General features: G+C 57.6%; 1 protein-coding gene across 36 annotated transcripts in view; it reads left to right on the forward strand.

Moving 5' to 3' along the window:
- OBSCN (obscurin, cytoskeletal calmodulin and titin-interacting RhoGEF) overlaps positions 1 to 13,882 on the forward strand; it is a 164,997-nt gene that overhangs the window by 110,551 nt on the left and 40,564 nt on the right. For 31 of the 36 annotated variants that reach the window (XM_078452398.2, XM_081790323.1, XM_081790320.1 and 28 more), the window contains 9 exons: positions 546 to 818; positions 1,753 to 2,019; positions 3,871 to 4,143; positions 4,470 to 4,745; positions 5,019 to 5,306; positions 5,422 to 5,781; positions 6,859 to 7,232; positions 8,250 to 9,114; positions 10,229 to 10,507. In XM_078452398.2, the coding sequence (XP_078308524.2) occupies positions 546 to 818; positions 1,753 to 2,019; positions 3,871 to 4,143; positions 4,470 to 4,745; positions 5,019 to 5,306; positions 5,422 to 5,781; positions 6,859 to 7,232; positions 8,250 to 9,114; positions 10,229 to 10,507 (3,255 nt within the window). The remainder of the gene's footprint in view (positions 1 to 545; positions 819 to 1,752; positions 2,020 to 3,870; positions 4,144 to 4,469; positions 4,746 to 5,018; positions 5,307 to 5,421; positions 5,782 to 6,858; positions 7,233 to 8,249; positions 9,115 to 10,228; positions 10,508 to 13,882) is intronic. The other 5 variants (XM_081790356.1, XM_081790358.1, XM_078452452.2 and 2 more) reach the window with 2 other exon arrangements.

Consider the following 13,882-nt stretch of genomic DNA (forward strand, 5'->3'; position numbering starts at 1 on the left):
TCTGGGAAGCCCCTGGGTTCAAGCCCCACTGTGTGACAGGGCAAGGGGCAGTTGCCATGCAACATTAGGGCCCGAGAATCTGAGGGCTGGAAGGACCTCGGGGCACGTCTGGGTAAATGGACCTCTGGGGACAGGAGAAACATCTACTTCCAAACGCCCAGGGATGGCGGTCTTACTTCCCAAGGGAGATCCCGCACTTTATGAGAGCAGGGGGCCCCATGACTTCTTCCCACCCCACACCCACCCCCCAAGGATTGAAGCCTTAGGGCTTGTCTGCTCTGCCTCCTGAAAAGGGCGTGGATGCAGGTGACCAGTCTCCTGTGGTGAAATAGGACATGTCCCAATGGGGGTGTTGGGTACAGGGGGGCTAAGCTGCCCTCCCATGGGCTTGCTGTGGGTGGTTTCTGTGTCTCATTCTGCAAGCAAGGTGGGTCAGCTGGCCTGGGTGGACCTCTTGTCTCAGCCCCAAGGCAGCCTCTGCAGACCCCAGGTTGGCTCCACAGACCCAGGGTGCCCAGACCCCCTCCTTTTGCCCTCTTGCACAGAGGCAGTACCACGCCTGGTACGTGGCTTGCAGAACGTGGACGTCTTTGCGGGGGAGGCGGCCACATTCTCCTGTGAGGTGTCCTGTGCGGGGGGGCCGGAGGCCCGCTGGTGGCTGGATGGCACCCTGCTGCAGGATGGTCCCCAGAGTGCTATCTCCGTGCGTGACGGGACCTTCCACTCCCTCACACTCTCGGGCCTGGGGGTTGCTGACTCAGGCACCATCACCTACCGTGCAGGGCCCCTGGTTTCCACGGCCAAGTTGTTGGTCAAAGGTATTGGCCAATGGGACCCTGCCCTGAGCTGACGCTTCTGTATCTGCTGACCCTGAACGCTTGCTGCGGGCTTCCAGGGTGCCGGGTCCAGGGCTGGCCCCAGGACTCGAGCTGGGCATCGCTCTGCGTGTGCCATGGGCAGGCATGGTGGGAGGTCTGCTGTACCGATTTGTGGAGGAGGAGGCCAGGCTGGGGAGAGGTGAAGCCAACCCCATGCCCATCTCCCTGTGGGGCACCAGGCCTGGCTTCCTGCCTGGTCACCATTCTGTGGCTGTCTATCCCTCAGGTGCTCTCCCAGAGGGCAGCTGGGGAGTGAGAGCCCCCTTCCTGGTCCTGGTCCTGGCCTGCTCTGTCCCTGCTCACCAATGCTTCCCTTGCTGTGGGCTCAGTTGGGGTCCTGTGACCATCCCAAAGATCCATCTTTGGGGAGGATGACCGTGGGGTGTCCGGTCCTCCAGGATGGCTGGCCAACAAGGCTTCACTCAGTGCTTCTGTGGAATAAGTGCAGACATTCGCCCATGTCCAAGGGGCAGATCAGTTGTTGAGTAGGATTTCAGCAGGCTGAGACGGGACAGGGACCCCGAGGTTGGCGAGGCCCCTGGGGGTGCCATGGGCCCAGCAGAGTTCATAGACCCTGAGCAGGGGTGTTGTGCCCCTGCTGAGGCAAAGCATGCCCTGGGCCAGGGCTGGGGAGGGAGGCAGAGGGTTCAGGAAGGGCCCAGCCCTGACAGAGGCCAAGCCTCCAGTGCCATCTACCCCAGGGAGGGCACAGCTTCCCCCATGAGGAGGGCCCTGGGTTGCCGCGATGGGTTCTCCTCCTGCCGCAGCCCCCCACCCCCACCGCTTGCTTGCTGCTGAGCTGCTGAGAGCAGAGGGCGGGTGGGGTGCAGCCACGCTGCACCAGCTGACACATGACTGGGGTGTCGGCCGACAGATCCCACGGTGGAGGTGGTCAGTGCCATGCAGGACCTGGCCGTGGAGGAGGGTGGCCCAGCCGAGCTCCTCTGCCAGTACTCGAGGCCTGTGCAGGCCACGTGGAAGATGGACGAGCAGGAGGTGTGCGCTGACGGGCGCCGTGTCATCATAGAGCAGGACTGGACCGTGGCCAGGCTGTCGTTCAGGCCGGCCTTGCCCTGCGACAGTGGCATCTATTCTTGTGAGGCTGCGGGCACCCGTGTGGTGGCCCTGCTGCAGGTGCAAGGTGAGGCCTTGCACGGCTCCAGCGTGGTTGGGGCCATCCTTCCTGGTGCAGAGGCGGGTGTGACAGTCAGCATTATGTGGCCGTGCTGGAAAGACAGGGCCCCAACAGGCAGGCCTCTGCTCTTCCTGGAGCTGCCTGATGGGACAGGAGGGAGGTACTGGGCTGCATGCCCTGAGTCCCTGATCTTAGGTGGGGCACTGGAGCCCTGTGTCCCTGTCTGCACACAGCAAGGATACCCTTGTGTCCCAGGGGGACACAGCAAGGTCCCCCTGTGGGGGACCAGGGGTGGGGGGGGCAGTTGACTGCAGCCCCCAGGGGAGGGACATCATTTGGCCGCTGCCAGTTCCTGGTTGGGAAGATCGGAACACTGCCCAGTGAGGAGTGACCTGGAGGCGGTAGTGAGAGGGCCATCCAAGCCAGGACAAGCAGGTCCTGGTTCTGTAAACAGTGATGTTTTTAAAACACCTTTTTCTGGTCCCGGGAGGCACAGCTCGGAATAGACAGCAATCCCTCCCTCCAGGGAGCTGTCCCTCTGGGAGCTGAAGTTAGACGTGACAGCAGCTATGGGGAGGGGCTGCCCTTTGAGCCCAGACCTGAGGGAGGCGGGGGGTGCAGCTGAGGCATGAGACCATCTGGGATGGGTAGGGTACAGTGGAGCCCAGAGAGGCAGAAAGGGCAGGGGCTCACTGCTGCTTTGACATCTGGGATGTCTAACCCCCATTGGTGCTGTTGATTCTGATGTGGGCAGGAAAGGAGCTGGGATGTGGGGAAGTCTGGTCTGTGGTATGAGGAGCCCGGGAGTGGGACGGTGGCCAGAAGAGGGACATGGGTGGGTCCTGTGGGGGTGTCTGCTCTGAGATGCCCTACCCCATTCACTCCCTGGGGCTTCGTGTCCAGAGCAGATGCCCCTACCTGCAGGGCATGTGTACTCTGTGGATAAGCTGGGATTGAGCACTAGGGCTGTGAATAGGTTCTAGTTGGGTATGTATCCCAGAGAGCAGTTGGGGCTGTGGTTGCCCCATCCCCCATTGCCCAGGTCAGGCTCTATAGCGGCTTCCTGAAGTCATGTGGGTCAAGGTCACACCCTTCCCAGCATCCAGACCAGCCCTGGGTCACCTGGTTCTCCTTTCCTGCCTCACATGTGCCCTGCCCAGCTCAGTCATGCCCAGCCTGAGATTCTTCCTCCTCCAGGAAGTTGCTCAGACTTCCCACTGGCATCACTGTACAGGCGGTGTGTCATGGGAATGGGCCGTGGCAGGTGGTAAGCCTGGGCTGCTGTTGGGGCCAGGCAAGCCCAGTCCTGAGCTCATGGCTTAACACATCAAACACACATCCACCTATTAAGTCTGGTGTACTGTGCGAACGAGAGAGCTGGAGAGGGTGGGGAAGTAGGGCAGGGGTCTCTCTGGTCCCTGTGAGTGAGGGGAGCAGCCCAGCATGTCTGATAGTGCTGGCTGAGGATTGGGAAGAAAGGGGGCCATTTTCAGAGTCCCACACTGCAACCTGGGCAGGGGCATATAACTCTTGCTGGGGGCAGGGTTTGAGCCTGGCTGTGGGCTGGGCAGCTTTGGGAATACCTGTGAGGCTTCTCACCTGTCTGGTATGGAGAAGCATCCCCTCCCTGACCACCAGCCAAGGCAGGCTACCAGCGTGGTGATGGTATGGGAGTGGGCAGGGCCTCAAGAGGCCCCCGTGGTGGCCCCATGTGGACACCGTGCACTGCCCTCCACTGGGCCACATGCTGGTCAGCCCTTAAGCCCTTCTAATGGGGGTGGGCTCTTCCACGTAACTCTGCAGGGGGCCCTGGGGCAGAGGGCCCCAGCGCACCCTGAGCCGCCGCCTTCCCCGCAGCCAAGAACACAGTGGTGCGCGGCCTGGAGAACGTGGACGCACTCGAAGGCGGCGAGGCGCTGTTCGAGTGCCAGCTGTCCCGCCCCGAGGTGGCCGCCCACACCTGGTTGCTGGACGACGAGCCTGTGCGAACCTCCGAGAACGCGGAGGTGGTCTACTTCGAGAACGGCCTGCGGCACTTGCTGCTGCTCAAAAACCTGCGGCCGCAGGACAGCTGCCGGGTGACCTTCCTGGCAGGGGACGTGGTGACGTCCGCGTTCCTCACAGTCAGAGGTTAGGGGTGCGGGGCGGGGCTGAGGCCTCGCGGGGGGGGGGGGGCGTGTATCTGGAGACCCCTCCCACCGGCTGCCGCTCAGCGGGTGTGTGGGGTCTCTTGAGACCCCTCCCACCGCATCCTCGCTGTGGAGGTACAGGACTGGGGGCTGAGGACGTTGGCGGTGGAGGAGGGGGCGTCGGTCTTTTGAGACCCCTCCTGCCAGATGCTGGACTTCCTTCTCTGCCAGGAGCAGGGGGGCGGCGCTGGCGGGACCTGGTGGCCGGGAGGTTTCCCAGCCCTGCCTCCAGGCCGGCGCGCTCACCGCATACCCCGGACCCCGCAGGCTGGCGCCTGGAGGTACTGGAGTCCCCGCAGGACGCGGCCGTGCGAGCCGGTGGGCAGGTCCGCTTCAGCTGCACGCTCAGTGAGGCGGTGCCGGTGGGCGAGGCGACGTGGTACATCAACGGGGCCGCCGTGCAGCCGGACGACTGCAACTGGACGGTCACCGCCGACGGCAGCCACCACACCCTGCAGCTGCGCAGTGCCCAGCCACAGCACGCTGGCGAGGTCACCTTCGCCGCCCGCGACGCTGTGGCCTCCGCGCGGCTCACCGTACTAGGTGGGTGGTTTGGGCCGCCTGCGGGCAGGCAGGTTGCGACCAGGGTTCTGCTGTTCCAGCCCCAGAGGCTTCCATCCAGGTAGGCTCAGGGTACACTGTCTTCCTGGCTCTGAAGCGCACGACCTTTGTGCTCTCAGATGGTCGGGGCCACCAAGTACAGGGGCTCGTGGGCCAGTGCCCACTTCTCACCCCAGGATCAGAAACCAGGCAGGCAGGGCTGGGCACCCGCGGGCGCGGACGGGGCGCCTCCACTGACCAGCTCCGTCCCCGCAGGCCTCCCAGACCCTCCAGAGGACGCAGAGGTGGTGGCGCGCAGCGGCCGTTCAGTAACGCTGTCCTGGGTGGCGCCTGCAAGCGACGGTGGCGGCGGTCTCTGCGGCTATAGGGTGGAGATGAAGGCGGCGGCCACAGGCGAGTGGCGGCTGTGCCATGAGCTGGTGCCTGGGCCTGAGTGCGTGGTGGACGGCCTGGCCCCCGGGGAGACCTACCGCTTCCGCGTGGCAGCAGTGGGCCCAGCGGGGGCTGGGGAGCCCGTGCACCTGCCGCAGACAGTGAAGCTCGGTGAGTGGCTGGCCTTCCTAAGGTGGGTGGTGGTAGTCCCGCCTGGAGCGCTCCAGACCTCCCCAAGATGGAGAGCCCCAGCGCGTCCTTTCTGAAGTGGCTTTGTTTCCGGCAGAGCCCCTGGAGCCGGTGCCTGCGGCCAGCGCCCCCGTGCCTGCGGTCCCCACCCCCGTGTCTTCAGTCCCCGTGCCTGTGGCCCCGGTTCCTGCGCACCCAGCTCCCACACCTCCCCCTCCCGAGAGCCGGCAGGTGGCTGCCGGCGAGGACGTGTGTCTGGAGTGCGAGGTGGCTGAGGCAGGCGAGGTGGTGTGGCTGAAGGGGGCGGAGGTCATCCAACCCAGCGGGCGCTTCCAGGTTCTCTGCCAGGGTCAGCGGCGGATGCTGGTGATCCGGGGCTTCTCAGCGGAGGACCAGGGGGAGTACCACTGTGGCCTCACCAGAGACCCGGCCTCCTCTGCAGCTGCCTCCTTCCAGGGTGTGTCCTTGGGACCCAGCTAAGGTGGGGGTGGGGGTAGGGTGGGGCGGGTGGGGGTAAGCCAGCCCCTCCTCTTCATTAGCTCCTTGATCCTCTTGGGGAGCCCCTCTCACACCAAAGAAGACTGAGGTCTGGTGGGGAGATGCACAGACCCGTGTGGCTGAGTCTCTTGTCACAAATCATAGAGCTGGTACCTCAAGCCACACTGCTCCCTGAGCACGTCCTGGCCAACACATCCCTTGGTACCCACTGCTGGTCCCCTAAGCTCTCGGACCCTGCCTTCTGAGCCTCCTCCTCATGCACAGGGACCTCTTGTGCTCTGAGACCTCCCACTACGAGCGTCCCCACTCTGACCACATTCCCCTGTGCTCTGACCCCCCCCACTATGAGCCTCCCCACTCTGACCACCTTCACCTGGTGCTCTGAACCCCCACTATGAGCCTCCCTACTCTGATGGCCTCTCCCCTATGCTCTGAGCCCCCCACTATGAGCCTCCCCACTCTGACCACCTCTCCCCTGTGCTCTGAAACCCCCACTATAAGCCTCCCCACTCTGACCACCTCTCCCCTGTGCTCTGAAACCCCCACTATAAGCCTCCCCACTCTGACCACCTCTCCCCTGTGCTCTGAAGCCCCCACTATGAGCCTCCCCACTCTGACCACCTTCCCCTGTGCTCTGAACCCCCCACTATGAGCCTCCCCACTCTGACCACCTCTCCCCTGTGCTCTGAACCCCCCGCTATGAGCCTCCCCACTCTGACCACCTTCCCCTGTGCTCTGAACCCCCTCACACTATTTGTCCCACTGCATCCGCACTGATCCTGGCCCCGTGCTCCCCTGGGCTCACTCCTCCTGTGCAGGTGCCCAAGGTAGGGTGAAGTCTGGCTTCAGCAGGGGAAGCTGAGGCTGAGAGGGCAGTTCAGAGCCTCTGAAACTTCATAAAGACTGGACCTCCAGAAAACCCTGGTGGCCCAGGGAGGTGCCAGAGGCCTACTGAGGGGAACCACACAGCCGCCATGGCCAGCCTGGGGTCGAGGGTCTGTCCCGACTCTGCTGACCAGTCTCCTGTCCTTCTTAGTGGTGCTGACCACGGGATCTGACGACGAGACCCCTGCACAGCCCAGCCTGCCCCCCGAGGCAGCCCAGGAGGGTGACCTGCACCTGCTGTGGGAGGCCCTGGCCCGGAAGCGTCGCATGAGCCGTGAACCCACGCTGGACTCCATCAGTGAGCTGCCCGAGGAGGATGGTCGTTCACCACGCCCGCGGCAGGAGGTAGAAGAAGCGGCCCCAGACCTCTCTGAGGACTACTCCACAGCAGACGAGCTGGCACGCACTGGCGAAGCCGACCTCTCGCATACCAGCTCTGACGATGAGTCCCGGGCAGGCACTCCCTCCCTGGTTACCTACCTCAAGAAGGCTGGGAAGCCCAGCACCTCACCACTGGCCAGCAAGGTGAGTGTCCAGTGTGGCCTTTGAAGAGAGGCCTGGATGTCTCAGATCTTCATCAGCCATATGCCCACCCATTTCTCCATTATCCATACATCTGTCCATCTAACATCCATTTATACAACCACCTATCCACTCACCACTCATCTGCCATCCATTCTCTGTCCATGCATCCATCCATCCACTACCAACCCACCCATCTATGCATCCATCGATCCACCATTCACCATCCATCCATCCTTCCACCATTCACCCACCCATCCACCACCTACCCATCCATCCATCCATCCACCATCCCCCCACCCACCCATCCATCCATCCACCCACCCATCCATCATTCACCATCCATCCACCCATCCATCCATCCATCCACCATTCACCCATCCACCACCCATCCCTCCATCCACCATCCCCACCCACTCATCCATCCATCCACTATCCATCCATCCATCCATCCATCCATCCACCATTCACCCACCCACCCATCCCTCCATCCAACATGCCCCACCCACCCATCCCTTCATCCACTATCCCCCACCCACCCATCCCCCATCCACCCATCCACCCACCCATCCACCATTCACCCACCCACCCATCCACCATTCACCATCCATCCATCCATCCATCCACCACTTACCCACCCATCCATCCACCATCCCCCACCCACCCACCCATCCATCCACCATCCACCCACCCATCTCCCACCACCCATGCATCCTCCCACCCACCATCCACCTGGCTGTTAAGAGCTAAACTGGTCTGTCTGTGGTGTTCCTCACAACCTGTCAGTCCCTGTCCAGGTAACCATTAGAAATGATTTCAGGGAGGGTGGGCTTGCCTCTCGGTGGCAATAGGAGTCATAAGGCATCCAGCCTCTGTGAAAGTTATGCAATTTCAGGCAGGCAGAAGGCAGAGCAGCATGGTGAAGTGAAACATGAGCTTTGCTTCCAGCTTCCTGTATGTCCCTGCACTGTCCTTTCTCCGTCATGGGCCTCAGTTTCCCCGCCTTACCTGTGCACACAGCTTGGGATCCCTGCAGTTGGGAAGACACCGAAGCATCAGGAACAGCTACCTGCAGCTCACCCACCCCTGGGAAACCTGAGGGCTGAAGACCTGGGTGACCTGTCCATGGACAAGGCAGCGGTGAAGATCCAGGCTGCCTTCAAAGGCTACAAGGTTCGCAAAGAGATGAAGCAGCAGGAAGGACCCGTGTTCTCCCGCACGTTTGGGGACACTGAGGCACAGGTGGGGGATGTCCTGCGTCTGGAGTGTGTGGTGTCCAGCAAGGCGGATGTGCGTGCTCGCTGGCTGAAGGACGGCGTGGAGCTGACTGACGGCCGGCACCACCACATCGACCAGCTTGGGGACGGCACTTGCTGTCTGCTGGTGACGGGCCTGGGCCGTGCAGACGCTGGCCGCTACACCTGCCAGGTGAGCAGCAAGTTCGGCCACGTGGCCCACAGCGCCTGTGTGGTAGTCAGCGGGACGGAGAGCGAGGCGGAGAGCTCCTCTGGGGGCGAGCTGGATGACGCCTTCCGCCGAGCAGCCCGGCGGCTGCACCGCCTGTTCCGCACCAAGGGCCCGGCCGAAGTATCGGACGAAGAGATCTTCCTGAGCGCAGACGAGGGCCCGGCGGAGCCGGAGGAGCCGGGGGACTGGCGGACGTACCGCGAAGAAGAGCACTTTGTCTACATTCGCTTCGAGGCGCTTGCCGAGGCCCACCGTGCGGCCACCTGCTTCCGGGAGATGTTTGGCACCATGGGCATCGGCGTGGACATCAGCCTGTCAGAGCAGGGGCCCCGGGGGGTGGAGATGCGCATCAGCAAGGTGGCTCCTGCCCCCGCAGCAGCTCAGGAGGTGGTGCCCCGGCCGCTGACCACAGACGCCGGTGAGTCTGCGCGCTGTCTGTGGCTGGGCCGGAAGGGGGAGGGGCGACAAGGGAGGAGGGGTGGGGGCAGGGTCTGGAGGGGAAGGTCGGGAAGGGGAGGGGCGGGACCAGGAAGGGGGAGGGGCGACAAGGGGGAGAGGCGGGGTCAGGGCTTGGACGGGGAGGACAGGAAGGGAGAGGGCGGGGCCTGGAAGAGGAGGAGCGGGGCTGGAAAGGGAGGGCGGGGCAGGGAAAGAGGGGGCGGGGTCTGGAAGGGGGAGGGGCCTGGGATGAGGAGGGCTGGGGCGGTAAAGGGTGGAGCCTAGAATGGGATGGGGCGGGGCGTGGAAAGGAAGGTGGGGCGGGGCCTGGAAGGGAGGGTGGAGAGGGGCCTGGAAGGGAGGGTGGAGCAGGGCCGGGAGGGGGAGGGGCAGGGCCAGTGTGACCTGGGTCAGCTGAAGACTCAGGGAGCTGGCTGGGCTCCAGCTTGGGGCCACTGCGGATGCAGCTGCCCCGAGCTGGAGGAGCCCTGAATTTGGGGTTAGAGCTCGGTTTAAGTCCAGCTCTGTCTGTTACATGCTAGCCACTCTGAGCCTCAGTGTTGTCTATGAAGTGGGTATAGGAATATGGACTTTCCAGAGTTTGTGTTTGCTCCGTGAGGGTTTGGGGTAAAACCAGTATAAAAGGTGGCATTCCACGGCCCCCATCTTCTGCTCCAGCAACTAAAATTACTTTTAAAGCTACTCCACCATTCCCTTGTGTTTCCCTAGGAGTAAAGAAGGTATATAACCCCCATGGCCTCATGTCTGGAAACCTCCCCTGTGCAATTATGGGCCATTCTCACGCTTGCAGCCCACACGACTTATGTCTCTCCTTACCTGCTCCTCCTACCTGTTTCCTGCCCACTATCCCTCTGGCTTCTCAGTGGCTTGAGATGCAGGCTGGCAAGGAGAGGATCCTCCTAGAGAACAGGGGTGAAGCTGGCAGATGCAGAATTGTGTTTAGCCCCGGGGTCTGCAAGCACTCCCACGTGAATGGGTGCCGTGAACTGGATGCACGTTGAGCCGCTGGCAGCTGGGCTGACTGGTGGAGACCCTGGGGCCAGCTCACTGCATACCCTGCCTGACCCTCCCAGCCCCAGTGTTCCTGACTGAGCTGCAGAATCAGGAGGTGCAGGACGGGTACCCCGTGAGCTTCGACTGTGTGGTGACAGGCCAGCCGGTGCCCACCGTGTGCTGGTTCAAGGATGGCAGGATGCTGGAGGAGGATGACCACTACATGATCAGTGAGGACCAACAGGGCGGCCACCAGCTCATCATCACTGCAGTGGTACCTGCAGACATGGGTGTCTACCGCTGCATGGCTGAGAACAGCATGGGTGTGTCGTCCACCAAGGCAGAGCTCCGTGTGGACCGTGAGTGTGGCAGCCCCCAGAGAGCACTGGTTTCGGGTCGGACAGGATGTGGAGCCTCATATCTTGTGGCTGGGGTGGGGGCAGAGACCTTATCTCCTTGGGAGGTGCCTAGGCTGGGGAGGGGCCTGGGACAGTTTGGAGGTGTCTGGCACACTTGGGCGGTTACCTATGGCACAACAAGAAATATGTACTTGGTCTTGTTCCGGGTTCCTAGCACACAGTTCTTAAATCCCTGGAAGTTTCCCGAGTGATAAGGGACCAGGAGGCATGTTGTATTCTAATGCCGAGACTCCTGGTGGGCCTCAGGACAAGTACATCCATTTGATTGTTGACAGAAGTGCAAGGGCAATTAAGTGGAGGCAGGATAGAATTTCAGATTCAAGGACAGAATCTCAAGTAGTGCTGGAGTCATTGGGACATTTATAGGCAAAGAATTAGACCTTGGCTTTATACAAAAATTAGCTCAAAATGGACTATATATGTAAATGTTAAATACAAAACTATGAAGGTTTCAGGAAAAAAAAATAGGGAAAAATATTTAGGATCCAGGAGAACACTTCTTAGATTTGATACTAAGCACACCCATAAAAGGGAAAATTGGTAAAAGTTATGAATGTTTGCTCTGAGAAAGACCCCGTGCAGAGGGTTGTCAGAGTACAGGATGGGAGAAGGTATCTGCAAACCACATATCTAGTAAAGGACTTTATCTAAAAATATATACAATAAATTCTACCTCTGAAACCAATAAAAATAAGGAAAGCATGAAATATATGTGCAGGAAAACTTTGGTTTGTGAGCATAATTCATTCCGGAAGCATGTTTGTAATCCAAAGTGCTCGTATATCAAAGCAAATTTCCCCATAAGAAATAATAGAAACTCAGATGATTTGCTCCACAGCCCCCAAATACTCATATAAAAATGATTACAATACTGTAATATAATGCAAAATAATCAAGAAAATACAAAATATAAAGAAAAATTAACATGTACTTACCCTGAAAACGTTTGTGGCTGGTGTAAGGGAGACAAGGGAGAGGAGGATTATTGTGTAGGGCAACCTTCACTATCACTAATGGAATCACTGCTATCTATTGGTTCCATGGAACCTTCTGCATGGGGGCCATTTTATACACTCACATGGATGTTGACCTCACTACAGTATTAATAAACTCTTGTCACATATTGAATGTAACTGTCAAGGCGGCAGAGGAAATGATCTATATCTGCAGGCAGCCTGACCTAGAATGAAGCTAAGCATTCCTACCTAAGCTCACTCTTGTATGGAAAAGCAAAGGGCCATCCATAGGTGATTGGAAGTGACCAAAAAAAAAAAAAAAAAAAAAAAAGCACAAGTGCCAGTTGTGGGCACCTTCCAATGTTTTGAAAAACCACTGATTTCTGTGAAATGCCATGGCCTGAGACTGAGCATGAGCATCTGAGCATAGAAGACAATCACCCACAATCCTGCAGTGAAAGAGAAAGAGAGAAAGAGAGAGAGAGAGAAGAACCATTGACTCAGTTGTAATCATGTGACATTCAGTGTCACATACTACTCATATTGTAACACATTGCTCAGTTTATCAAGTTAAAATTTATTAGAAATGTTTGCTCATCTTGTGGAATGCTCGCAGAACAAGTTGTTCACAATCCACAGTTTTACTGTGTATATAAAGAATGGTCAACAGTAAACAATAAAAAAAAAGAAATTAAAAATCCAGTTAGAACAGGAGCAAAAGACATGTCCAGATGTTTCACACCAGAGGACATCCTGAAGGCAAATAACATGGAAGATATTCACCATCATTAGCCACCAGGGAAATGCTGATCAAAACCCCAGCGAGACATCACTCTACACTTAGCAGGATGGCTAAAATAAAAAATAGAGATAACACCCAGTGCTGGCGAGGAGGCAGAGAAACAGGATTGATTATGCATTGCTGGCAGGAATGTAACATGGTACACTCCATCTGGAAAAGAGGGTGGCAGTCAGTTACAAAACCAACCGCATAGCTAACATGTAATGCAACAGTTGCTGTTTTTGGTGTTTATCCCAGAGAAATGAAATCCCAAATTCATAATAAAACTTGTACCCAAAGGCTCTTAGCAACCTTATTCTCAACAGCCGGTAACTGGTCACAACCCAGCTGTCCTTCAGTGGGCGATGGTTACATGGTGATACAGCCATTGTAGGGAACACTGCTTGGCAAGGAAAAGGGATGTGTCAGTGTCACCTTCTGTAGTTATGACACAAGCAACCTCGGTTGCTGGAGACTGAAGGGTATATAAGGTCTGAGAAAAACTAGGTTATCTCTAACAGATTCACGGGAGGCCAAAGCAAACCTCCCCCATCCCAGCTTTGGCGGGCACTTCTAAGACCTGTATATGAGTTTCCAAGGGGCTGGGAACACAGGGGCCCAGGAGAGGTCATCAAGCAACACTAACAAGATGTAGGGCCAAATGTGGAGTCAGTATCATCAGCACAACTGCACACAACAGTAAGTCAGTTACCTCGAATGAGACCAGATTGTGTGTTTACCCAGTAGGAGATATTTCATTCTGCTGTGTAGATCTGGATTTCCATCTGCTCTCACTTTCTTTCTGCCTGAGGGACATCTTTCTGCATCTTTTTTGTAGTCTGGGTATGCTAGAGTTCTCTCAGCTTTTGTATGCCTGAAAGAAACGTCTATTTCTGTTTTGGTTCTGGAAGATATTTTTGTTAGGACGTTTTTTTTTTTTTCTCTTTTTCATTCCTTAAAGGTGCTGTTCCACTGTTTACTAACTTGCATTGTTTCCACCTGAGAAATAGGATGCCATTCTTACCTTTGTTTCTCTGTGCAAAAATTTGCCTTTTCTCTTGGGATTTAAAATGTTTAGATATTTACACACCATCGAAGTTGTTGTTTAAAAATGTGCAATTCAGTGGATTGTAGTATATTCATAATGTTGTGCGACCAGCATGACCATCCAGTGCCAGAGTGTTGCAGACTTTGAATCTGAAGTTCTCTCGTGTCCAGCAAGAGAGCAGATGCAGAATTGCATATGAGAGAGGCTAATGTCCGGGAGGAGACAAGAGCCCCAAACAGGGGTTTCGTCTCTGTATTGATTGAACTCTCAAGGTTTTACATATGTGGTGAACTTGCTGAAGAAACCAATAAGCTAGGGACCAATAGTTGTGTGTGTAACAAGCAAAGGGTTCGGGGGGCAAGTGGCATTAGAAGTTGAGATTAAATCTGAGTGTGGTTTTGATTTGTATTTCCCTGATAAGGAGCGACGTTGAGCATCTTTTCATGTGGAGGTTCCTCAGAAAATTAAAAATAGACCTACCCTATGACCCAGCAATAGCACTGCTAGGAATTTAACCAAGGGATACAGGA

This window comes from Panthera onca, chromosome A1, assembly GCF_046562875.1.
Source record: "Panthera onca isolate mPanOnc1 chromosome A1, mPanOnc1 haplotype 2, whole genome shotgun sequence".
In the NCBI taxonomy this organism is placed as follows: Eukaryota; Metazoa; Chordata; class Mammalia; order Carnivora; family Felidae; genus Panthera; species Panthera onca.